At 39.2% G+C, this 27,785-nt stretch overlaps 1 protein-coding gene across 21 annotated transcripts in view; it reads left to right on the top strand.

Moving 5' to 3' along the window:
- Positions 1-27,785, top strand: part of PTBP3 (polypyrimidine tract binding protein 3) — a 148,471-nt gene that overhangs the window by 111,676 nt on the left and 9,010 nt on the right. For 20 of the 21 annotated variants that reach the window (XM_069962147.1, XM_069962145.1, XM_069962148.1 and 17 more), the window contains 9 exons: positions 1,708-1,872; positions 7,833-7,943; positions 10,634-10,808; positions 19,100-19,174; positions 20,717-20,856; positions 21,438-21,471; positions 21,999-22,091; positions 23,541-23,757; positions 26,994-27,071. In XM_069962147.1, the coding sequence (XP_069818248.1) occupies positions 1,708-1,872; positions 7,833-7,943; positions 10,634-10,808; positions 19,100-19,174; positions 20,717-20,856; positions 21,438-21,471; positions 21,999-22,091; positions 23,541-23,757; positions 26,994-27,071 (1,088 nt within the window). The remainder of the gene's footprint in view (positions 1-1,707; positions 1,873-7,832; positions 7,944-10,633; positions 10,809-19,099; positions 19,175-20,716; positions 20,857-21,437; positions 21,472-21,998; positions 22,092-23,540; positions 23,758-26,993; positions 27,072-27,785) is intronic. The other variant, XM_069962146.1, reaches the window with a different exon arrangement.

Raw genomic sequence — 27,785 nt, 5'->3', positions numbered from 1 at the left:
TGTTTTGTTGTTGTTGTTTTAATTAATGTTTTGAGTGCTATTAATATTATAAATGCTTTCTGCACCCAGTTATACATGTAAAATGCGAAAAGCCACGACCTATTAATTTCAGTGAGAAATAGTGATTTTTTTTTTCACTGCTTATTTCAAATACATGCATTAAAGGAAACAATGTTACTCAGTCTATTTATTGGGCTGTATTGTTAGAAAAAATAAAGTACTATAAAAGGTGTAAAAATATCTGGAAGCTACATGTGTATTGTGAAGCAGATTTTAGAGGGGTATTCCAGAGACTAAGTGAATTTTTTTTCCCCGCTAATACTTAAAGTTATTACTTTGTAATATAACTTTATTTAACTTTTCCCTTTTTACATACATACTTTGGTTAGTGGCAGCAGTAAGGGGCGACATCTGCTGCCACCAACAATTGTCGGGAACTGCAGGTCTCTAAGTCCGGATCTGCTGCCCTGTTTAGTGTTCACCAGGCTTGACCCAAAGCCCTCAGCCCCAGCCTGCACTAACAGGAAGAACCAAGTGGCTTTGGGTCCTGCACTGAACAGCTTCACCCTGGCTGCGTAGGTGGCTGCTGTACACTTTTAAGTAGAGAGACAATTCATGTTTATTGCAAAAATGTAATTACTGGTTACTATACAGACAAAGAAACAACAACCAGGGGATTACACAGGGTACTGGTACAAAAAAAAAAAAAGCCAGGCCAGCCGTAATAGTTACATTGCAGTATGCAGTGTGATAACGTAAAAAAGTGTTAGATCACATATAACTCTGGCTCCATCTGTTGGCTACACACAATAATGCTTATACAGTAATTAAGGCGCTTCATGCATATCTGGCATATCTGTGACTACCTATAGCCTTTACACCGCTTTCACATCACAGAAAGGATAAAAAAGCTAAAGTAGCACTAAAAAAAACAGGAAAACAACCCAAAAGGTAAAGAGAGACCAGAATTTATGTTTCTTAGCAAAAAAGAAAATATTTAAGGAAAGCACATTATCACTGTTGCTTTACTCCACCAGTATCCCTGGGACCGCCCCACACGTGTTTTGCACTTCCGTGCTTAGTCACCCCATACTGTATACAGAACTATACAGGATACTTCTTTTTAAATAGTTATATTACAAATCATTTTTCTTTTCCAGAGTACCCCTATAAGAAAAAATCAAAACAAAATACACATGTATTTAGCATTTTATTTCCATGTAGCTAATTTTGGTGTCGATTTGGACCAAACAGCTTCCAATTCGGCATCAGTGCAGCCAGTATATGTTATCAGATGGTAAAAACGGATGCTGTTGCAGATCCCATTTTTCATTGAATTACATTATAAAAAAAAAAAAAGGATTAATACTGTTTTGTGCAAGTCAAAATTAAATGTAGTGTAATAGAAACCGTGAAACAGAGATGAGAATGCAGTGTGAACCCAGCCTTACTAGTTAAGTACACTATATTGATAGTTTTGTACTAGTTGTAAGTTATGCAACCTGTGATGTGTATTCTACAGAAATATACACCTCATACAGTATATAGTTTTAAACATGAACATTCACTGCATGTAGTTATGATTCAGTAGTTTTATAGTTGTTGTTTCTTTTGCAGTTTATTTTTGCCTGATGTACAAAAATGTATACTAATATGGAGCATGCCATCTGGTTATTTCCTTTTTTTTCCCCCCCTCTTCCCCTTAAGCGAGCCCAGGCTGCTTTGCAAGCTGTGAACACTGTCCCGTCTGGTGGTCTGACTCTCACTGGTGGTCCTGGGGGTGAAAGCTTATTATTACCAGGCCAAAGTCCTGTGCTCAGAATAATCGTGGAAAACCTGTTCTACCCTGTTACGCTGGAAGTTCTCCACCAGGTATTCATCTTACTACCCCCACCCTCTGTGAAGACCTATTATAGATACACTTATAAGTGGTAAGGCAAGGTTCACACGACGTTTTTGCAATCCGTTTTCTTCATCCGTTTTTTGAAAAAAACGGATGCATTTGTGTGCATCCGTTTTGATCGGTTTTTCCATTAACTTCCATTGTAAAAAAAACTGATCAAAACTGTTTCTTTTTTTGTGATGGACACAAAAGTAGTGTCAGCTCCCGGATCCGTTTTTTATACAATGGAAGTCAATGGAAAAACGGATCAAAACGGATGCACACAAATGCTTCCAATTTTTTCATCCGTTTTTTGCAAAAAACGGATGAAAAAAAAAACTGATTGCAAAAACGCAGTGTGAACCTAGCCTAAGACTGTATTCATTTAAGTAGTGTATATTCGGGTTTGCCAGTGACCACATTTCCTATTCTAAACAGTTGCTGCAAAGTACAGACAACACTGTTTGGAGTCCCTCCTAAAAACTGTATATGCCTGAAAATGGACTGAGCATAGTTACTAGTAGAGGTGAGCGAACCTGAGCATTATCATGCAATAGAGGTAAAGATGATGCGGCACACGTCCAGTACTTGCTTGTTGGTGCTTATTGTTCACATGCTCGTGGATACAAACAAGAAAATAGGCTACGATCGCTCGCGCTCTCACCGCGCTTCCTCCTGGCCCATACGTCATCCACTACACCCACCCCCTCTATATATGTGAGTGCAGTTAAAGGGACAGTATAGTTATTTACAACAACTATATACAAACACCATAAATAGTGATAATATAAAAACAATGATAATACAAACATTAGGATATAGTAGAAAAAGCAATTACACTAAACATTACATCATAAAGTGCCGTCATAGAGTCCATTCATGATATTGCTTGTAAATCTGTACGGTCATTAAGACCCAGCGGGCCCAAGGCTCCTGTGCGTAGGATGAATTCCATCTCTTTTTTCAATAATAGAACATGTTTATCTCCACCTGTTTTAGGATTATTAACCCGCAATAAACCCATAAATTTCATATGTGATACATCACCCTGATGTTTTTCTCGAAAGTGTTGAATCAATTTGGGACATCCCTTCCCCGTTCTGATTGAACGCAGATGTTCTGAAAAACGTTTAAATAAAGGTCTAATCTTTTTACCTATGTAAAAAAATTTACAGTTACAGGTGATAGTATACACAACATAGGGTGTTCTTCATGTTATAAAATCATTTATAAAGATATCATGACCACCCAAACGGACCCATTGGGTATTATTCATGTAGCTACAATAACTGCAGCTACCACATTTGTGGTTACCTTTTGGGAGGTCACGATTAAGCCAAGTACTGGGATTACTGTCTACTGTTACACGTCCGTGAACCAATTCATCCCTAAGGTTAGTACATCTTTTAAAAGCCACTATAGGACGTTCACCTGTAACACCTTCCAAGAGTTCATCATCACACAAAACATGCCAGTTCTTATTAATAGCTTTTTAATGATGTTGTTCATAGGACTATGTCTAAAACTAAACACCGTCCTATTTGGTAGATCCTTTTTATTCTTTCTCGAGTAAATCAATTTCCTACGTGTTAGACCTCTTGCTCGCTCTAAGGCCCTATTCACATTTTCCTGTGGATAACCGCGACTGGTCAGACGCATACACAATTCATTGGCTTGTGATTCAAAACCCTCATCTGAATTGTTTATGCGGCGCAACCGGACAAACTGACCGTAAGGTATGGCCTCCTTCACATGCTGCGGATGAAAACTCTCATACCGCAGCAGTGAATTGGTGGCCGTAGGCTTACGAAAACCTGATAGACATAGGGTACCATTGCGTACTTTCAAATTCACGTCTAAAAAGTCTAAATTCTGACCTCCAAAGCAAGATGTAAAGTGCATATTCACATTATTGTTGTTCATGTAACCTAGAAATTCATTAAATTGGGATTTACTGCCTAACCACACAATCAATATGTCGTCTATAAATCTCAAAAAAAGTTTTATGTGCAAAGCAAACGGATTATTCGGAGAAAAAATAATATCCTTTTCTAAATCAGCCAAAAATAAATTAGCGAAAGTAGATGCGACCGGCGTCCCCATCGCCGTCCCAGCCCGCTGACAGTACCACCGGTCAGCGAACTGGAACGAATTATGGGAGAGCATCAATCGCAACATGTCACACAAAAAATCAATGTAAACTGTGTCATACTGATCGAGGGATTGCAAGTGTCGACGGATAGCCTGCACACCCGCATCCTGTGGGATGCGGGTGTACAGGCTCTCAACGTCGACAATGACCAGAGAAAAATCATCCTGCCAAAAAAAATTATCCAGAATTTCCAACAATTCACTCGTATCTCGTAGGTACGATGGAACTTTTGCTAATAGGGGGCGGAGTACCCAATCCAGGTACTTGGATAATGGTTCCAATACCGATTCCCTTCCAGCTACAATCGGCCGACCCAGAGGTCGGTCGACAGATTTGTGGATTTTGGGTATCCAGTACCAATATGGTTTTTTGGGATACTCAATCATAAGTTTCTCCGCAAACTGTTGCTTAAAAATCCCCCGTTCCACACCCTCTCTTAATAGCGTTCTAACTTTATTCTGGTAGGTGGCGGTGGGGTCCCCTTTGAGTTGTATATAGGTATTGGTGTCCCCTAACTGACGGTAAGCTTCCTCTAAGTAGTATTCTTTAGGAATTAACACTACATTTCCTCCCTTGTCCGCCGGCTTCACCACGATGTCCTTGCTCAGTTTCAACCATTTCAATGCGTGCAATTCCTCACCTGACAGATTCATCTTATCAGTGGGATAGATAAGTGCTTTAACATCTCTAATTACATTTTGAGCAAAGACATCGAGGCTACAACCGGCCGGCAAGGGAGGGTTAAATTTAGATGGAACACCCCCTCTAAACCCACCAGTGACTATAGTCTCATTACTCCTGTCCATCCCCTGCAAATCCATCAAGACATCTACCATCTCTCTATCAGTGTCCGTAAAACCCGGATTTAACATGAAACCCAGTTTACCCACTTCCACAGGTGTTTCCCCTATCAATGGGCCAGTATTGCACATACCCTCCTTTCCCGAGAAAAAACGCTTCAAATTGAGTTTCCTTATGCCTTTGTACAAATCAGATAGAAATTCACTATGATCATAATCAGTATATATACAAAAATTAAGACCTTTTCTCAACAATGATACACATGCAGGTGTTAATTCATATTGTGTCAAGTTAATAATCTCCCCATCCCCCTCCGTAACCCGACAATCATCATTACCTGTGGTGCTTTTTCGGGCATGTTCTCCTATGGATGCCAGGAGACATGTTTCCGTTTGGCACCTCTTTTTGTGCCTCTTCCTGCCCCTCCGTATTCTCTTTCTAAAGGGACGGCACCCTCCTTAGCCACAGGTATGACCGGGGCCGGATTAGTCCTGGTATGGGTTGCGGGGTCACTCGAGTCTGATCCCGAGTCTGTAGTCCAGTAATCAGCTGATCTTTTTTGGTTCCTCTGTCGTCTCGTGCGTCTAATACGTCTAGGATTCCAGGTGAATATTCTGTTGTTATCGAAGTCCTGTTTATCACGCAAGTATTTTTTCCTCTTTCTCTCCTTTATCTCAGTCTGTATCGGTGTAAGTTTCTTTTCCACTTTTTTAAGAATAGTTGTGAATTGGTTATCTGTTTGTCGTGTTCTTAATTCCGTCTTGACTTTTTTAAAAACAATATCATCATGAAATTGGGAAATCTCCTTGTAAACTCTTAGACCGCGTGGAGTACGCTGGCTTGTTACATAGGACTGCAAAGAGCTTACTGTCCAGAATAACTTTACTTCTTTCTCAGCCAAAGTCATTAGGCGATACTCCAGCGTCTTAGCACTTAGTAATTGCAATTCATCCTTAGTGTTGCATAAATCAAAAAACTCGTTTGCATCCTCCCGGCCTTGGGTAATAGATAAAGTGTCCAAGTGCAAGTCTCCATTGAGACCGGTATCACAGCCTTCCTCCATAGCGCTCACCCCTTCAGCCATCGGTGTGCTTAGAGGTTGAACAAAGACATCTGCGTTCAATCAGAACGGGGAAGGGATGTCCCAAATTGATTCAACACTTTCGAGAAAAACATCAGGGTGATGTATCACATATGAAATTTATGGGTTTATTGCGGGTTAATAATCCTAAAACAGGTGGAGATAAACATGCTCTATTATTAAAAAAAGAGATGGAATTCATCCTACGCACAGGAGCCTTGGGCCCGCTGGGTCTTAATGACCGTACAGATTTACAAGCAATATCATGAATGGACTCTATGACGGCACTTTATGATGTAATGTTTAGTGTAATTGCTTTTTCTACTATATCCTAATGTTTGTATTATCATTGTTTTTATATTATCACTATTTATGGTGTTTGTATATAGTTGTTGTAAATAACTATACTGTCCCTTTAACTGCACTCACATATATAGAGGGGGGTGGGTGTAGTGGATGACGTATGGGCCAGGAGGAAGCGCGGTGAGAGCGCGAGCGATCGTAGCCTATTTTCTTGTTTGTATCCACGAGCATGTGAACAATAAACACCAACAAGCAAGTACTGGACGTGTGCCGCATCATCTTTACCTCTATTGCATGATATTCAGAGACTTTTTCTGAGCTTGCTGAGCACCGTCTATATGTGTCCGGTGGCAGGATTAAGCCAACCAGCTAACCCCTAAGTTGATTAAGCCGTGTTCGGGCAGGTGCGGAGGTACGTCTCATTGGAGTTATGAACCTGAGCATTATGTTGTCTGATTACTTGTGGCTGAAGAAGTTTGATTCGGCCCTAAGGCTGCCTAGAAAACCATAGGCTGTGTCCATGTTTTCCAGGGCTCCCTTTTCAGCCGCAGGGAGTCAAATGCCGCACTCTGGTTCACTCACCTCTAGTCACTAGTAAAACCTCATTTGGCCCATTAAAATCACTGCATATCACTCTGTGGTATACTTCAGCATACCATCGGGCCAATATGCTAACATAGTATAATACCTATCTGATGTGAACACTGTGAACGTGTTTGATAGAAAGTAAAACATGATAACATATGGCAATATTCTATTCTAAAATAGAAGTTTGACAACCATTATGAACTCAAAATAATGAAATAAACTTGCAATATACAGTGGTCCAATTCATTTATGTAAAGTAGTCCTTACATGTCAAAGTAAGGAAAGAGTCAAAAAGGGCTACTGGAAGCTGTAAATTTCTCTCTATGTAGAGGATAGCAGCTTCTACAGTGTCCTGTACAGTTCACAGGGTCCCAGAAAAACAATGGTGCCTCTTACCTGGTGTCAGGAAGAGCAGCTCATCCTGGCACAGGTAAAAAACAGAACATGTAGTGTTGCACTATACCTGGCGCTACCATTCACAGCATGCACCTCAATAATACAGGTGTTTTACTGGTTAAATGTCCACTTCTTCTAGTTGGGCAATCAAGTGATTATCCTCTTGATTAGATAATCAATTAGGAACCATTTATTTTTAAAATATTATAACCCCTGCTCATTATAACTTGTGGGACCACTGTATCTAATTCCCACACCCTTCATACAAGAGAATAGAAAGCTTATCAGTGCTTGTTTATAGTAAGTTGGAAGTAGAAGTTCCCCATAGTGTATAATACAATGTATATATAGTATAGGACAGTATGTATTCCCCATGTGTAATGCACCATGCCTTTTTTTTTTTTTTTTTTTTTTAACTCAATGTTGCTACATCATGCAAGTCCAAATTCTATGTCAGGCAGAAGGGTACGTTTTTAGGACAATACCTTACTCTAATCCTGTCACACTCTTTCCTTCTGTCACATCTATTGGAACTTTTGTAGAAACTTGTTAAGATTGTGTGTTCAAAGCAAAGGAGGAAATGCATCTTTTAGATGGTTAATACTTCTAATTTCTTCCTTGTGTCACAGATCTTTTCCAAGTTTGGAACTGTGCTGAAGATCATCACATTCACCAAGAACAACCAGTTCCAGGCTCTGCTTCAATATGCTGATCCAATAAACGCACATCACGCCAAAGTGGTAAGGAAGGCACATGACGCACACACATTTTACATGAGATGAGGAAATAAAAAGATATTCTTTCTGCATGTTTTTCAGTTATTCCTGAATTTTGGCAGTCTTATGTTGTGTATTATCAGAGTTACAAAGCTGCTTTGTGTAAATGTGCCTGGTAAACAAAGACCTTCAGTAATGAATGAGTCTGAAATGTTCTTGGACCCAGCTCTACAATGACTGACCTATTTGCAACATTGAGATAAGTGGCAGAGCTCGCGCTGACGATCAGGAGAAAATTTATCCACCTTAAAGAGCTTTACAGAAATGGTTGTTTTTTAAGTGAGCAAGTATTCTTCCCAATAGTCTTTTACTTTATGGATGTATATCTGTCATTGTGCAACAAATTGACCAGTGTATATTCATGTGTCTCCCTGCTAAATGCACATAGGTATTTTATGTCATACATTTGCTACGCTTATTGTGTGAAATACAATTTTTTTTCATATCTTGCTGTGAAAAGTATAGTATATTTGTGGGTAGAGATGAGTGAATTTACAGTAGGTACGAAGCAAATCGCTTCGTTTCCACCTGCATTCTTTCATTTTTGCCAGTTTCCCAGGGCTGGATCCATTTTTTTTCCTTGCAGCTTTTATTCATAGCAACATTTAGTGGAACTTGGGTTTGTTCCATATCTGCATTTTATTTTAAAGGGCGCACTAGATGGCTACAAAAAACAATAGGGAGAATAAGAGAGATTCATGGTTGGAAAGTCAAGGATAATTGGAGTAACAGGCATACATGCATAGGCAGAGATAACTTTACCAGAAATGAATGTACATAATTGATGCTCTCAGTTTTACTATTAGCTAATAACATTGAGGCTGTGGTTCTGCAGCGACAGGAGTAAATAGATTATCTTTAGTGAATATTTGAAGATGGCCATTAAGGGTAAAAACACACATGCTCATGGCCGCATATGGCTGAGGGCCAATCTATTATCATCCTAAGACTGCTCCTTTTCTCCCTCTGCTCACAGGTGCTATAAATACTACCTTTCTTCTGTAATATTAAAAACTAATAGTCCTTTGACACGTAGCAATTATCGTTCAAATCTGTATGATGGCAATTGCATTCAAGCGATTATTTTCTCGTGTAAACACAGCTAATGATCAAGCAGTGAACGAGAAATCGTTTATCGTGGTGCGTCGACACGTTTTTCAAATCGTCACTGGTTGCTTGCTGATAATTCGTAGATCGCTTCGTCTAAACCGTTTTTCACAAATTTACCTTAGTGTGTGGGATGGCGTTAAGCGAGCTTAAAACAATCGTAAAAAATTATCTTTTAAAACAATTTATCTCTTCATCTAAACGCTAATCACCATAAAAACCAAATTGTCGATTCAAAATCGTTAAGCGATCAATTGAGAGATTTATCACTCTTTGTAAAAGAACCGTAAGAGTAGGGGTCACCTTAGGTTACTCTAGTAGACAAATTATTTCTCTAATAAAGGGTCTTTTTGGAAAATAATATGTTTAGGCTTCTGTATCCTTTGGTGATAATTAGCAATTCCCGAACTACAAATTTAAGGATTTTTCAGGCTGTAAAGAAAAAATAAAAATTCACAAACAGAAGAAGCATTCAATATTGCAGTCCCCACAGTTAAAGGCCTGCAAAAGCTTGCTGAGATTTAAGAATAGAAATTATGTAAAATCTCTGCTGTGAAATACCTGTGTCAAAAAGGCCCTATGTCCACTCTGGCAAAAAACTATTGAGAGAGGGTCGAAAATGGGAACACATCCATGTGGTGGGATGTAGCTGCTGGCATCTGGCCATCTGGTTTAAATCAGGCCAAAAAAGTTCTATAGTAGTAATGACCACAGTGTATTTAGGTGTCACTCTGCCCCAGCAGTAAAGCATTCTGGAAAACACATGGCTCCATGTGATTGTCATAAAGACTATAATGTGCTGCTTCCTTCACATGAGGATCTGCACTCATTCTTCCTTTGAACCCCCCTAGAAGCCTAAGGGTAAAGGAACCTAAATTCATTAGCTAGAGGTTGAGCAGGCTTCATTAAACCACTGCATCCTGGAAGTTCCTAACACCTTGACACTGTTTGCTTGTGAACTATCTGATAAACTATAAAGAACAAATGGGAATGTAAAAACTATCCATATGTGAAATATAAAGAAAAGTGTATGTAGACATGGTTTAAGTTACTCACCATATGATACACACGTACAGTGGTGTCTAAGTTTTGCCTGAGTAGAGCTGTCACGGCACAAGCAGGCAGCAGAAAAAGGTACATATGAGTAGGTAGTATCTGGATGAATTGTTGGACAGAAGTGCGCAAAATACAGTGAATTATGGTTCACTTGTGCAAAAACAGAAACTGCAACGAACCAGCTCCGCAGCTAACCATGTACAGAACACGTTCTTTTCATACAACTATAGATGTATGTTCATCCATAGATGAAAGAGTAAAGTCTTGAATAAATGTAATATACTGTACAGTACATTGGAACAGGAAAAAACCTGAAAAGTGAAAGAAGGTAAAACAATGCATCAAAGCTTGTAAGGGTTATGTAGCCCTATTACTCGGAGACATCAAGGTGGTCTAACCATTGGAGCTACAAGTTGGATTTACATGTGCTATAAAAGAATATTAGAAACTTTCTTGAATATTTTAAAGTATATATCTGTTTCTTCTTTTAGGCTCTAGATGGGCAGAATATTTACAATGCCTGCTGCACCCTGCGTATTGAATTCTCCAAGATGACAAGCCTTAATGTCAAATACAACAATGATAAGAGCCGAGACTTCACACGCCTTGATCTGCCGACTGGAGATGGACAGCCATCTCTTGATGCCACGATGGCAGCTGCTTTTGGTAGGTACTTCATTGATTTGCGTCAAGGGCTCCTAACTCCCTCTGCCACTCTGATGCAAGCTGTTAAATAACATAGGCTCCCATGCATGTACAATGATACCAGTTCTGGAATTACCACACATCTGCCATTCCAATATATGAAATATTAAATGACTACTTATATGAAAAACCCTGTCCCACATTAAATTTAGACATATCACAGAGCAATTATGTTTTGATTTCCGTAACTTTTTATTTTCTTTGCACCTGCTTGATCTCTCCTAATATGGTACAAATGAACATGTTCAAAATGGAATCTTTTGTCATGTGGCCTTGCTTCTCTAGCTGTCAGGAAAAGAAAGCATGCTGCAAAGTATGGCTTTTGTGGGGTTTTTTAGCCTTTTTTTTTGTTGCATGTTCAGTCAAAACCAAGATGGAGATTGATGCTTTCTTTCCCTATTCCAGCATTCAGACTATGACCAATTTTGGCATAGTGAATGAACCCTTTTATACCTTGTTAGGTTATATGTGCATATTTGAGTCCTTACTGAAGATTTTAATATTCCCTCTTTTTCTCTGTAGTCATACCCTTTCTATATTATACAATTGCAATTTTATGAAAGGTTAATGGGTTGTTGATTTTAAACATTATCCTGTTTCTGTTGCCCATAGCAGTGTATGACAGTTTGATAAATCTTTCCCTAACTTCCTGGCACTATAGTCTGACTTAAGGGTTTTTCACAGAGACTGATTTTCGGCCTGGAGGGTTGCAAGAAATGCTCCTGTGACCGATAATCGGCCTGTGTAAAAGTGACAGTAATCAGCATGCTACAAAATTTATCGTCATCCTCCTGACATTTTCCTGTGTAAACAGGGTTATGTGTGGCTGATAAAGGGAAACTTACAGCACAGCTATGTATATACCTGTTCTGTCAGTTTCCAGATCACAAGCAGTCTATACTTACCATCAGCGCTGCTTGTTATCTGGATCCTCTCCCGTCCTCGGCTGATGGCTGTATCTTCAGGCCCTGCTTCCTCGAGAATGATAGCCAGGGGTGGCAGGGCCTGAAGACATAGGCGGAGCACTGGATACACATGCCAGATCACAAGTAGCATGGATGGTAAGTGTACACTGCTTGTGATCTGAAAACTGGACGCACAGATGTATACATATCTGTACTGTCAGTTTTAAGGGCTGCACAAACGATACAAGGATCGTTTGTGCAGCCAGGTAGCTCAATTTCTTGTGCTTTGTAAAGGCACTGCAGTTTAACTCTGAACAACTCTTGTTTGCTGCCCCTGCAACCGAGAAATCTATTATTCTAAAAGGACCCTTAGATGCTTGGACTGGTTTGACAAGATTCATTGAGCAGATTCAAATCAGTTGGCTATCTCAGCTGGAAAGGGACATTTTTTGTTGTTGTTGGGGCATCTGAGGAGACCATGGTTGGGAGACCATGCAATAAGGAATATAGAGTTAAATTGACTCCTCTGTCTCCCCACAACTAGAGAGGTGCAAAGGCCAGCTCTTGCTTTGGGGACCTGGCATGCTTTTGTACATTACATAAAGGTACAGTTGATTTCAATAGATACCATATAATATGTGAAGGAGAAAGATTGGTCAATGACTGCCATATTTTATTGGTCAGCTAACCGAGACCGCTGTGAATTTTTTTTTTGGAGATCATTCACATAGAATGGGTTGTCCAAAAGGCACAACCCTTTTAAAAAGTAGTGAATAATAACATATGATCTTAAAGATTTATTAGTATACATTTTAGTGGCATCACCATGAAAGTTTAATCAATTCAGATTGTTTTGTTTTCTAGATAGATAGATAGATACAACAGAATACAAATACCTAGAGAAATCATCAAATTTGAGAAGATTGCAGAGACATAGGGAATCTATGGTCATAAAGATACAGCTGCAAAATGATTTGATGCAATATGTTTTTCAGTATCGGATCTTTTTCAGCTGCCAATTGTTCATGGTAATACAGAGAGGAAGGAAAATAAAGTACACAATACAAATATTACAATAAAGCAGAGTTGCCAGGGGGGCCTTTTATTCCATCTTAACAATTATTTTCCCAGTGACATATCATTACTTCCCTGCTGTACAGTACATCGCTTTACAAATTCTCATCACAAACGCATCACAAATGATCAATCATAGCCCTTTTTAAGGGCGAAGGAGTAAAAAGCTGAATTTCTTTCTGTAAATATTCCTTCTGATGGTTTAGGCAGCAGCAACATATCTGTATATCATTGCTTGGCATCACTACTATTCAATTACTCTAAAAATACACCATCCAGCTCGCCTTGAAGATTGTTTCAAATGGTGTTCAGGTACTCAGACTGCATGTTCAATGCTACATTCAAAAAAATAGTAGAATTGTCTGGGATAAAGTTAAATAAGATTTGCCCATCACAACATTATCTTTTATCAGCCTTGTTGTTGGAACTGTTAATGCTGAAGAAATGGAGAAGATGCTTACTTGTATTCTGTTATGCTGGATGATTCTTCTGTCACTGCTATTAAGCCTGGTGGCAAATGATGCAGAGAAGCGTTAAAATTTGCACTGGTTTCCAGTGCTGAAAGTAGGATTTCACAGTAAGTTATTATTGCATCAAGATGCTAAAATGCAGGAATGACTGCCCCATCTTTTCTATTGGAATAAAGCTTTGAAATATGCAACAGATTAATTCTTTTTATTCCCTCAATGTTTGGTATACTAGGTATACCAATGGTGTTCCACTATAGGTTGGGAGATGAAATAGTGTGTTTACAGTTAGGGAATTGTATATAAACAGAACAAGCAGAGTAACTGTAATACACACCTAAGTGAATGAAAGCTTCGTTTTTTTGGTATATTCAGAGAAATGCCACTAAAAGTGGAATAGTATAGCAAAATCAACAAACGAATAACAAATCTCGGGTTGGGGCAGACAGTGGTTAATGCGGATACAAGCGCAGGCGTCCATGTGTCCCACGCCAGCGCTTGTATCCCGGACTGTGAAGACAGCCAGGAATGGGGAATATTTATCAGGACGCCTCCTAACCTACCTATCTATGAACACAACACTCACATTATCTATCTGTCATCCAGCACACAAACCCACATATACTTTATTATACATATACAAGCAAGCGTTGTCACCAGGGGTACAGTCTCTTATCTCAAACCCAATAACCAACCGACCAGCCCCAAAAGGGAGACTATCTAAGAAAGTTTTCAGACTCCATCTTATATTGGGCCGTCGCATAGAGATTTATGCATTATACAACATCGCCCCACCTCTCTGATGAATCTGTTTACCTGAGCGGGAGAAACACGTCGTAAGACGTGGGGCGCAATTTCTGATTACCCACTAGAACCATAAAATACCATGTTTAACTTTTGTAGATTGGTCTATAGATATAACACCATACCATTGACAACTAGACTCTCTTTCTCTGTGACCTACACAATACACCATACTGACAATGCTTACCTAGTGTAGGGTTATATTCCCCTAGTGGGGACGCCCACACTTAGGGGACCTAGTTGCCAGGTAGGGTATAACAGGTCGCCACTTTAGCCACTGTCTGCCCCAACCCGGGATTTGTTATTCGTTTGTTTATTTTGCTATACTATTCCACTTTGTTAGTGGCATTTCTCTGTACATACCAAATAAAACTAAGCTTTCATTTACTTAGTTGTGTATTACAGTTACTCTGCTTGTTCTGTTGGTATTCTAGTCTAATGGTGGAACCTTGAATAAAACATATTTATTGGTATGTATGGATGTCCTAGTGGAAGGTGCATTTATATGAGTTGGCTCTTTGCTATAGTACATCTCCTATGCAACAGCTGCTTTTATTAAAAACCACAGTGTGAACCCATTCTAATTGAGCGTACGCAGATTTTGTTGAATCTCACAAAAAGACTTCACCTGTTGCTAATTTTTAGTATTTTGTTGATTGATCCTTTCCATACTTGTAATGTAAGAGTCCGTAGATTGGTAAAAATACAGCCTAGAGGGGCAGCTGCATGACAAATGGCCCATTCAGCTCCTTACCAGCTAATAGCCAGGCACCCAGCAGAGAATATACATCATAAACTTTTTTTTAAACCTTTCTCCCTTTGTATATATGATGTACACAGTGGTAAAATAATAGTAATGTTCCCAATGGGAAAATAATGGTAAAAATAAGTCCAGCAGAACAGCACACCCACCATTTAATATCCTCTCATTCTACCTGTGTGTATGGTCTTGTATTCATCAGTGAGGTTTTCAGCTTCTTATTTAGTATACTTACAATTTTCTTGTCAGATAAGCATGCCAGTCATCATTGGGGTGACAGGAGTCTCTAGGTCTTTATCGTGTAAATAAGTGAGTTTTGTCAGGAGTCCGCCCTGCGTTTTCATAGTCTGTGTAGCATTGTGAAGATGCCACAATCCTTGTTTATGCATTCTCACTTCTTTCATAAAATACATTCTGCACTTCAGTACTGATGAATCTTGTCAGGTTTAAATTATCCCTTTGTGAGTGGATCATTCTGCCAGTGCCTTATTTACTGACTTTCATGTGTAAATTTTACATGCTTACATTAATTCCTGTTACTTTGTGTACCTCACTTCACATTAATGTGGATTTGGGAATCCTACTTTCTAGGAAAGTGCTTGATTTTACAGCTTCCGTAATTCTTGGAAGTACTCCTCTGTGAAGATTACATAAGTACTCCCTTTCTTGCAGCTTCAGGCCTTCGCTGGTATTCATATTATTTAAAATCCTTATGCATATAATTTCTGGAAGTAGACATATGTGTGCCATGTTATGAAGCCATAGTCACTGGATGTGCCACCCTATGGTGCTTCATACAGCACTAAATCATGATGTTAAAAAAAAAAAAACAACGATCAGTGACATACTGGATTATTTTGAATTGCATTAAGAAGGAAGTCATCCACTGAGAGGTATAAAGAGACTGGTAGTATAACTGAATGGTGTATAAAATTAGACAGAGGGAGGCAAATCAGAATACAAATGCTGCAAAATTTTGAGAAAAGGAAGAAATGGCCGAATCTGTTAAGAATGGGAACATAATTATCGTCAGACATTAGCGACAGGAAAAAGAAAAAAACCTCTGGCTATACAAAACTAAGCAACAGGGATAATACTTTTATTGATAGAGATAAGGTAGTTGCTTACCATTTGAATGAGTTCTTAACCCCTTCAAGACCGAGCTGTTTGATGCACAAAAGTCTGGGTCAAATTAATCTTACTAGATCGGCAATTCCGCACGCTACGATATATAATGTTTATTTTATATTTTTAAAATATTAAACTTTTATTTGGGGGTATAAGGTTTTTTTAATGCTTTTAAAAACTTTTACTACACTTTTTTTTTTACACTTTTTTTCATACTAAAACATGCAATCAATAGATTGCATATACTGATCTATGCTATGTCATAGCATAGCATAGATCAGAGTTATTGGTAATGCTGAACCGACAGGACGGAGATAAGAGGCTTACCCCCGGCCGTCGGTACATGTGGAGGCATGGCTGAAGAGGTCCCGATCACTCAGTGACAGAAGCTTGTTCTTTCACTGAGTACCTTTAAACACTGCAATCGCTATAGATTGCAGCGTTTAAGGGGTTAATGAGAGGCAGCTGCGGGACCACAGCTGCCTCTCATTACCCTCAGCTCACGGGACACTGATGTGTACGGGACCGCTCTCACTGCAGCGGTCCCGCACACATCAAACTCCTTCAGTGTCAGGAGCGTTCATATACTTTCCTGCTGCTCTTGGTATGTGCAGCAGGAACATATATCTACTTATTGCTGACGTGAAGGTGTTATATAACTCCGATCTGTAGAACCAATTCCAACCAAATATGTTTCTGATGATTAGAGAAGAATGGCTGATGGTGTACCCATCCACAAGAAGAGAAAGGGGGGACAAGATCAAAACCATTAAATCAGGATTAAATAAGGTTCAAGAGGGGAGTGTTTTCAGTAAAAAAAAAAAAAAAAAAAAAAAAAAAAAACACAAGAACAAAGGGACACAATTTTAGATTAGTTGGTGGAAATGTCAGAAACAACACCAGAGAATATCGCTTTACTTAAAAAGTAGTAAATGCTTGGAACAAACTTCCAGCAGATGTGGTAGGTAAATCTATAATAACTGAATGTAAACCTACCTGGGATAAACATATATATATCCTAAGATAGTAAGAAAGGAAATACTAAAATTGCAGACTAGATGGACCAGGTGGTCTTTTTTTGCCGACAATCTTCAATGTTTCTATGTAGGAAAGACTTTGGGATCTAAATTGGTATAATCTGGAGGGAAAAAGAGAAAGAGAGGATATGATTAAAACCTTTTAAATATGATAAATGTCTAAATAAGGTTCAGGAGGGAAGTGCTTTAATAAGAGATTGAACACAAGAACCAGGGTAAATAATTTGAGGTTATATGGGGAAAAGATCAAAAGCAACATGAAAAAAATATTACTTTACTGAAAGTGTAGTAGATGCTTGAAACAAACTTCCTGTTAATATGGTTGGGAAATCTACAGTAAGGGTGCGTTCACACCTACAGGATCTGCAGCAGATCTGCAGCAGATTTGATGCTGTGTTCAGTTATTTAAATGAAATCTGCTGCATAAAATCAGCTGCAGATCCTGTAGGTGTGAACGCACCATAACTCAGTTTAAACAGGCCAGGAAAAAACATACATCTATCCTAAGATAATTAGGAAGTATAAAGGTAGACTAGATGGACCAGGTGGTGTTTTTTTTTTCTGGTGTCAATTTTCTATAAAAATGAGGTCCATAGCTTGCATTGATCAAATTGAAATTATGAGACCCAAGAGACGGGAGTATTTTTAAAAGTGGGTTTTCAACTAAATGAAGTCACCTTCCTCTGGAGACAATGCTTTTAGGGTGATACAGCTGTAATACAGCAAGCATGTCACAACTTGTTTTATTTGTCTGATCCATGTGTAATTCTACAAAAGACTCTGTATGCCAATATGAAATCAGGAATACAGAGGTACAGTTCAGTGATGTGTGTGTAAGCCATTAACACTTTAGTGCTTGTTAAATTTCTATTACATTTTAATATGAAGTCAACACTGTATAGAAATACCGTATTTTCCGGCGTAAAAGGCTACTGGGCGTGTAAGACGACCCCTGACTTTTAATCAGATTGTCAGGGATTCGCCATATACGCTGGAAAATGTTAACCCCTGCCTAATTGCAGCTAAACAAATGAAAAAATCAAACAGTTAACTCACCCGGGCCCGTTTCTGGCCTCTGCGCGTCTTCTCCTCCGCTCCTGTTGCCCGCGCAGCCAGTGTGTGACGTACACTGACTGTGCTGGAGATGCCCAAAACTCTCCCCAGCAGCCGAGCGTCTAATCGGAGAGAGCTTCAGAAGAATGACAGAGGCTTCGGGTACTTCCGGAGCCTCCCAAAGCCTCTGTCATTCTTCTGAAACTCTCCAGAGCAGCCGAGGGTCTCCAATCAGACGCTCGGCTCCTCGGGAGAGCTTTGGGCATCCCTGGCACAGTCAGTGCACGTCACACTGGCTGCGCCAGCAGCGGGAACATAGGAGAATACACACGGAGGCTGGGAACGGGCCCAGGTGAGTTAACAGGTTTTTTTTTTTAAATGGTCGCCCCATACGGTGGGGATGTGGGCCATTTTTGAGCCCCCCACCTTATGAGGCGACCATACCCGGTGTATAAGATGACCCCCGACTTCTGACAAGACTTTTCGGGGTTAAAAAGTCATCTTATATGCCGGAAAATACTGTATTCACAAAATATTAGGAGTTTAATCAGTGTGTTTGTGTGTACATGTAAGTGTGTACATACTCTATTTCCTCCTTTTCACTGGGCCTTATATATCAAAACCTTGTAAAAAATAGAGCTTTTCTTTTTGCAGAGCAATCTGCATTATATGGCTATGTTCCCACACAGTATTTCTGCTCAGCATTTTGCAACAAAAACCAGAATTGGATTGAAAACACAGGCTATGTTCACACACTTGAAATTTAGTAGATGGACACCATTAAATGACGGCCATCCACTAAATTTTAACAGTGTGTGAACATAGCCTTTCTGTGTTTTCAATCCAATTCTGGTTTTTGTTGCAAAATGCTGAGCAAAAATACTGTGTGGGAACATAGCCTAAAACTGCCCATGAATTGATGGCTATGGGAAACAAGCCCTCTTTCTGTTACCTAATTGTAATAGAAAAGAAAGCCATAATAGCCCTCACTCACACTAGATGATATTTTTATTTCTTTGTTTAGGTGCTCCAGGTATAATTTCCTCACCTTATGCAGGAGCTGCTGGATTTGCACCTGCTATTGGCTTCCCTCAAGCAGGTAGGTGTACTGAAATGCATCAGATACATAATAATTAAAATAACAATTTACCTTGTGATTGATAGTACTCTTCTAATAGGCCTCTTTGCCTGTCAATCACCCCATTTAGTGTAATACATTTTTTTCATAGGAAGAAACTCTTAAGACATCTGTTGTATGTGTCTGTGGCCCTTCTCCATCAGTAAAACATTTCTTAAGAAATATGTAATCCAGATGACACATATGCAAATACCCAATTGAAATTGTCCATTGTGGATTAGCAAAGTTTTCATTTGTTTATTTAAAGAGGACCTGTCATTATTAAAGATGAGTGTGACTGGAGCATGCTTGAGTAGGATCAGCCAGCATTTGAATACCGGTGGCTAACTAAGTTGGATGCAGCCCTAGGGAGTTCATCCATACAGCCTATCTCTAGTCACTATGTGAAGCCAGCAATTAAATTTTCACATCAGATGCAAGGGGGGCGGGGGGACTGATTTCAAAAACATTGGGGCTAGGAATGTAAGAGGAGCATCGTTTGAATCCAGGAGGAAGCAGCAGTTAGGTGCTACCTTAGGGTCCATTTACACAGAAAGATTATCTGACAGATTACCTGCCAAAGATTTGAAGCCGAAGCCAAAACCAGAAACAGACTATAAACAGAGATCAACTCATAAAGGAAAGCCTGACATTTTTCCTCTTTTGCTTCAAATCTTTGGCAGATAATCTGTCAGATAATCTTTCTGTGTAAATGGACCCTTATGCTACGTTTACACGAAGCGATAATTCGCCCAATCGATCGTTTAACGATTTTGTAGCAACGATTTGGTTTTCATAACGATCAGCGTTTAGACAAATAAATCGTTAGAAAATTCGTAAGAAAAATCATTATTGCTATAGTTTTTAAGATCGTTTAAGCTCATCTTTTATATAGGGTGAATCTTTGATTACACGAAGCGATCTGCGAATTTTTAAGAACATGTTAAAAGATCAAAATGAACGATTTTTCACTCATCGCTTCATCGTTTGCTGTGTTTACATAAAACGATTATCGCTCAATGCGATCGTTTTTGCGAAAATTCGCCCGGTAATCGTTCCGTGTAAACGTAGCATAACTTTTACTTAGCAATGGGCCATTTTTAATGTTAAGAACAATAGCACCTAGAATTAAGGAAAACCTGTGATTGGGGGTGGGGGGGAGGTTAGGAAGTGATCCAGTCCTCAGTTTGTGTGTAGTATTTCAGCTCCATTCCATGGAAGTGAAGGAAGTTGAGTTGTTATACAATGCAAGAACGATAGAGGTGATAGAGCTGTTTTTGAAAGAAAACCGCTATATTCTTCCACTCCTGGATAACCCCCTTTACAGAGGTTGAAGGGGAACATAAAAACGGTCCCTTTGCTTTTTGCACCACTCTTGTCCATAAGTTATGTATGTATTGTGTGTCATTAAAATTTAACTTCAATAATTGGTACAGCCCACAGACAAGAGTTGCACACCTGGACATCCACTTTACATGTCATATTGAATATTAATTCCATTCTTTGTACTATTTCCTATTGAAGGGCTGTCGGTCTCAAGTGTACCAGGAGCTCTTGGACCTCTTGCTCTCACCACTTCAGCTATCACTGGACGTATGGCAATACCTGGCATGACTGCTTTTTCAGGACACTCTGTTTTGTTAGTCAGTAATCTAAATCCTGATGTAAGTCAAATATCTGTTTACTCACTGTACCTTGTTTAGCAATATATGTAAAAATATCCAAAAGAAAGAAGCAGCATTTCTCAGTTAAAAATGGCTGCATTGAGAAGTTAAAATGTTGCTATGGAATGTTGCTTCTTACTTAAAATCGCCTGAACTATTGATTTCTGAAATTTTTTTTTTAATGAGAGTGACTCTTTAACCTCTTAAGGACGCAATAAGGGCTCATGTTGGTCTCTAGGTGGAAAAATGCAAGTACTATGGCCTTTTAAACATAAGGAGGAAAAAACGAAAATTGGCTCCGTCCTTAAGAGGTTAAAGCGAGTGTGTACCTGATGGTACATGTGCTTTAAGACAGAAAGTTGGTACATGTAAAAAACTATTAGCCATAACCCTGACCTGTCAGCAGCAATGTTTGTTGTAGTGGAGTGGCCATTCATAGATAGGCCAGTTCCGCCAGGGATCGTTATGCTCTTTGTGTGTGGCTTTATACTACAGTAATATGTGTTTTTCTTTATTGTTGTTGTTGTTGTTTTGTTTTTTTTTAACTTCTTTTGCTAAACAATATCTGGCTTTTTCAACAGGTTATCTTACCCCATGCTCTATTTATCTTGTTTGGTAAGCAATTTTATTTCATTGTTGGTGAACTAAAGTTACATTCACAAGATGAGAAAATTAACATTGTATACTGAAAACTAATGTCTAAAAGAGAATTACCACATTTGTATTTACTTGAACATTTATTACTACACAATTATTGGAAAAACTGCAGTGTAAATGTATTGTGGGTAACAGTTGTGGTTAGTGACTTCACAAAGGATAAAACCTCATCAGATAGAGAGTAAAAAAATGGGGGGGGGGGGGAGTAGAAAGGTATTAATAGAATTGATGTCATTACTATAGCACTGTAGAAATGGGTTGTCCTAAGGAGCCACCAGTAGTTAAGTTGTATACCTGACAATGTCTGTAACTAATAGGAGTGATTGATTTATGACATTGTTATGACATATGAAAATTCCCCAGTGTCCAGATATATTTAGTAGGTACTATTAAGGGTTTTACACTTTATATAGTTTGTTTGTTATATTCTTATCTAATTAGATTATTTACAGTATAAAGACAATTCCTTTTTTGCAATTCTTTAGGAGTATATGGTGATGTCCATCGTGTAAAGATTCTTTTTAATAAAAAAGAAAATGCATTGGTGCAAATGGCAGATGCAACTCAAGCACAGCTTGGTGAGTACATAAAAATTGGGGTGCCTAAAACTAACTTTTAATAGCAAAGTAAACAAAACAAAAACATGTTTCATGACCCAACAAAAGCTAAAAATAGCCCAATAACATGAGATGGTTTTATCCTGATTATGCAGACCCATTGTTGCTGTTGGTAACTGGTCTTGCTTTCCTTTTACTTTTCTCTGATGTTCTTTCCTTTTTTGCTGTTAATACCTAGATGATCTAAAAAATGATTGCCCTAAAAAGGTGACTCTACACAGAAAGCTCACCATATTTTGTCCTTCTTTTCCTCTCTATGTTTTAGTGGAACAGGATTAATCGGGGAAGATTGTTTTAGTAAAGGGGGCTTATCTGCTACGCAAGTTTGATTGTTCCTCTTAATGGGCCTGTCGATCAGTCGGCAGTTTTTAACATTATGGAAGCACATACAGATACTATATATGAAAGGTACCAGGCATTTCCTTGTGGGTGTCGGGCCCTCATTCCCCCCCCCCCCCCCCATGGATTCTGTTTCTGACAGTTTGAGCAGACACATGGATATTAATGGCCTGCTGGTGGTCATTTTCCACTGCTACCCCTGTTCCTTCTTGCACAAAGGAGGTGGTAGTGGTCCTGCTGCTTGGTTGCTGCCCTCCTATGCTCCCCCCATCTCCTGGTGTACTGGCCTATCCCCTGGTATCTGCTCCATGCTCTGAACACAGTGCTGACACACAGCTAACCTCCTTGCCACAGCTCATATTGATGTGCCATCCTGGATGCCCTGCACTACCACCTCTTGTTTACCTCTAGGGGTGAGAGCAATGAAAAAATGCAAAAGTGACCAAAACAGCCAAACAGGAGGAGAACAGAAAAATGGTCTGTGGTCACCATCTGCAGAATCTCTCCCTTTATAGGTGTTGTCTTCATCTTTGCCTATCATTTCTACCTGTTGTCTGTTTCATTTTCACAACAATAGAAGAAGCCTTTTCACAATTGGTGTTGCTTCATAACTGGACTGGCTGATTTCACATAAGGCTGGCTGCACACTGCCTTAAAATCTTGGAAAAACACCAATAAAAATGCCAGCAGATGTTAGCTGGAGGTCAATGGACGTTTATGAAATGACTTATACACATTGCATTTTCTTGGTGTTTTTCTCTCCTCTCTGGCATTTTTGAGGATTTGTGGCAGTGTGTTGTTTTTTTTTTGGGCAAACTGTGTCGTTTTGTTTACCATAGACTTTAATGTGATTGTTCTGGTTGTCTTAAAAAAGTCATTGCTATGCGTATGGAGTTATTCTTTCTGGCGTTTCGATCACCTTTTGTTTAAGTGTACATTAAATATGCCAAAGAAAAGGTTGTTGAGTTGATAACTTCTGCCCCAATCTCTTTAATGTGTGCTATGCAATAGTTTAAACCACTGCATTGCCTAAACAACACCTGAAATGTAATATGTCTGTTGCATTTTTAGCTATGAGCCATCTAAATGGACAGAGACTTCATGGAAGGGTACTGCGAATTACCCTGTCAAAGCACCAGTCTGTTCAGCTTCCTCGTGAAGGACATGAAGACCAAGGCTTGACTAAGGACTACACCAACAGCCCACTACATCGCTTCAAAAAACCAGGCTCGAAAAACTTCCAGAATATATTTCCCCCTTCAGCGACGCTACATCTGTCCAACATACCGTATGTATAAAATTTGAGTGTTTTTTTTTTAAAGGCAGTTTCAAGCATCTGATAGGCTTTAAAATGTTGCCTACATGTACAAACTTAAAGCAAGGTGTTGTCGAATCCAGGGATATGGCATCTACACTGTGTGCAGTGCTCAGTGTTGTCAGTGTGAAACAATTTCTATATGAAATGATAGGTAAGTGCAAACTGTAGGCTTACCAGTCTCAGTAGTGGGAGGCAGGGATTTTTTTGTGTGATCTGGGCTTATCTGTAGGTTAAAGCGACTTTGTACCCACCATCTGCCTTCCCCAAACCACTTGTACCTTCAGATAGCTGCTTTTAATCCATGATCTGTCTTGGGGTCTGTTCGGCAGCTGATGCAGTTATTGTCCTAAAAACAACTTTTAAACTTGCAGCCCTGTGTCAAATTGGCGTGGCCTAGAGTGTCTATGCCTTAATCTTGCACCGCCTCTCCGTCTTTCCTCCCCGCCCTCTTCACCCTTAGGAATGGCCCTGGCACAATTTCTCCTATTCCTCAGTTGTCTGATCACTGTACAGGTGCCTTAACGATCCAGCACATGTGAATAGGAGAAAACCTGCCTGAAGCATTCCTAATGATGAAGAGGGCGGGAAGGTGGGACGGAAAGGCGATGCAAGCCTAATGCACAGACACTCTAGGCCATGCCAATTGACACAGGGCTGCAAGTTTAAAAGTTGTTTTTTAGGACAATAACTGCATCACCTGCCGAACGGACCCCAGGACAGATCTTTGATTAAAAGCAGCTATCCGAAGGTACAAGAGGTTTGGGGAGGGCAGATTGTGAGTACAGAGTCTCTTTAAAAGAGAATCTGTTGTCGCTCCTGGACTTTCTGAAATAACAATTTTGGACCATCTTTTCTTATAGATCAGTGATGTGGTATTTCTCGGTTTTTACTAAAAAATGTATGACTCTCCAATATGGTGTTACTATTTGGAGGTGTGTCCCAACACTGTCTCACACAATTAAGTCAGAATTGGCTGGGCTAGACTATTTGGTATACTTGGTATTCAGTCATACAATTCTAGGAAGCATACTAGAGCAGCAGCACATTGCAGAGCTATAAGAAAAGATATTTCATCTGCATTGCATTTGCTAAACATGAATGTTTCTCTTTAGGGACTCTTTATAGGAAGTGATTATTGGTTCAATGGACTGTTTAAATGACCCAACAATCAGCTGATGAATGATCAAATGCTCTTTCTTTGGTTGATCCCTGGGATTGTGTGGCCCTGTAAATCTTTGTAAGCGGTACATCTTATGTAAACAGGGGATGTGCTTGTCAACAATGGTGTAGTAGGCACACAAATTAGTGAACAATGGTTCATGTGGCTAACTCCCAGTAATCAGGGCTTGTATGAAGCTTTCATCTGCCTATGTAAAAGTCCTCAGGGTGGATACATTAAAGATTTTCTGAACCAGAAAATCTACAGCGTTTCTACACCAAAACACATATGACCCATGTTCTATAAAAGCTTTGCTCCACATGTGCCAAAATTGTGCCACACATTTAATGTGCTGTGTGTACCAAAGAGAACAGGAAAATGTGCTCAATCAAAGGCATGTGTCATAGACAAAGGGGTATAGCTTATAATTTTGTGCCATAAGCCAAAGTAATTCAGCAGTACAGACTAAAGCCCCTATTACATGGGGTGATGTTGAGGAGCAAACAAGCGCTGTCAGTGCTTGCTTGCTTGCTTGTTCCCTGCTAGCTGCTGCCACTATTACACGCGTGGCAGCAAGCGAGTGAGAGCTGGGAGGGGTGGGCTTGCCGGGTAAATCACTAGATCGTCCAGGCAGCCCATAGAGGATAGAGACTGTCTGCTGCCGCCGCTCCTATTCTGGATCGCTGCTATATTAGTAGTTTATCTTTCAAGATGTTAAGACGAACAACCGCAACGATCAGCCGACATTTCTTGTTGGCTGATCGTTTTCTCCTATTACATTAGATGATTATCGGCCAAATACGGCCGATAATCATTAAGTGTAATAGGGCCTTTACAACTAGATAGTCTGCTTATGCACCAGATTAATGAGTCAACCTGAACCTCTGTAATAAATCTGTCCCTTTTTAAAAAAAAATTACGTTTACACTGTCTTCAATTAGACAGTTGTTATTTCCACCAGTCTATTTAAAATCCACAGTTGCTGATTGTTTTCAGGAAATTCTATGAAATTTTCAGCTGTAAAAATCAAAAGCATATCTGCCCTGAGTTAACAGAACCTTAGGTTTCAACTATTGGTCAAATAAAGATCTCTCTCTCTCTCTATCTATCTATCTATCTATCTATAAATTTTATTTATTTTTTTATATTTGAGATGTTTACTTGATTTTCTTTTTTTTATAAAAAAATTAAATGTTTCAGGCTATTAGTGTTGTGTAATATTTAATTCTCTGTGCCAGACCCCCATGTTCCTGTTTACACTGTCAAAGTGTACCTGTCACTTGTGGCATGTTGTGGAGACATGTCAAAAGTTTTTATTGGTAGGGTTCTGAATGTTCAGAAAGAAAAGCCATGGTTGGACATTTCTCTCCCCTAGATTGTCCCATTGTCTAATTGTGCGTTTACACAGCGAAATTTATCTGACAGATTTTTTAAGCCAGGGATGGATTCGAAAAGAGGAGAAATCTCAGTCTTTTCTTTATAACCTGTTCTTTGTTGTTAGTCTGTTCCTGGCTTTGGCTTCAGAAATCTGTCAGATAAATCTCTCTGTGTAAACGCACCCTTACATTAGGACTCTTGTCACATGACACAAAACTAGGAGATAATGCACTTACTGCACCTCTAGACATAGGAGGATTGAAACCGTAGCTAAGACATGTCAAAATGACCCACAATGAGCAACAGTAATTGTCTTTTTCAACACCCTTGTACTGTTGACTTTCTGAATAATGGGTTTCTGGATAGAAGAGTGACTAATTAGCAAAATATGCCATTAAAGGGATTATCCAGCACTACAAAAACATGGCCACTTTTCCCCCTACTGTTGTCTCCAGTTCAGTTGCGGTTTGCAATTAAGCTACATTTACTTCAATGGAACGGAGTTTCAAAACCCCACCCAATCTGGAGACAACAGTAGGGGGAAAGTGACCATGTTTTTGTAGCGCTGGATAACCCCTTTAAATATTCCTTTAGCAGGTTATTCAGTGCAAACTCTTATTTCATATTTTGAATGCTTCACTCTTTAACTTTCTTTTTTTATTTTTAAAAGGCCTTCAGTTTCAGATGATGACCTTAAAAGATTATTTGCAAGTACTGGATGTTCAGTCAAGGCCTTTAAATTCTTCCAGTAAGTGTATCTGTATAAATATTTGCTGTAAGCAGTTATTTTTTGTCTCCTTTTACACATATCTGTAAAAAAGGTGACCTCAGATAAGTGTAGGAAACACAGTGGTTTTCTTTTTTTTTTTTTTGCAGATCCATGTCAATATCCATAAGTGTGGATTCTTCAACCCCTTTGTCCAGATTTATCAAAGGGTGTAAAATATAGACAGATGTAAACTGCCCACAGCAACCAATCACATCTCACCTTTTATGTTACCAGAGATGTGATTGGTTGCTGTGGGCAGTTTACACCAGTCTATATTTTACACCCTTTGATACATCCCCCCTTATTTATTAAATTGAATTTACATAACCCACACTGAAGTCTACAAGCAAAAACAAAACATTTCCTGCTATTTCATGTGATAGTGTCCCCAGCTGCAGTTAAAGCATTTAAATGTCATTTATCAGAAATCAATAACTATCAATAGTACAAGCATTTTTAAGAAACCCTAATAGCTTTTTCAGTACAGAAGGAAAGTCTTTTGCTTAGTAAAACCTGTTTTCAAACTCCCCCCTCACTTCAGAAGAAGCAAGATTTCAGTGTCCATTATGCTCTATGGAAAGGGGAGGGGTCGAGCACAGCAAGGTGAAAAAAAGGACTTGGGGAAAACCTGTTTGACAATTTGCATAGGAAAATAAAAGCATTTTTTACATTATGGAAGAACAGATGGCTATC

Source organism: Dendropsophus ebraccatus, chromosome 3 (genome assembly GCF_027789765.1).
Source record: "Dendropsophus ebraccatus isolate aDenEbr1 chromosome 3, aDenEbr1.pat, whole genome shotgun sequence".
In the NCBI taxonomy this organism is placed as follows: Eukaryota; Metazoa; Chordata; class Amphibia; order Anura; family Hylidae; genus Dendropsophus; species Dendropsophus ebraccatus.
This window is presented reverse-complemented; position numbering and strand designations above follow the sequence as displayed.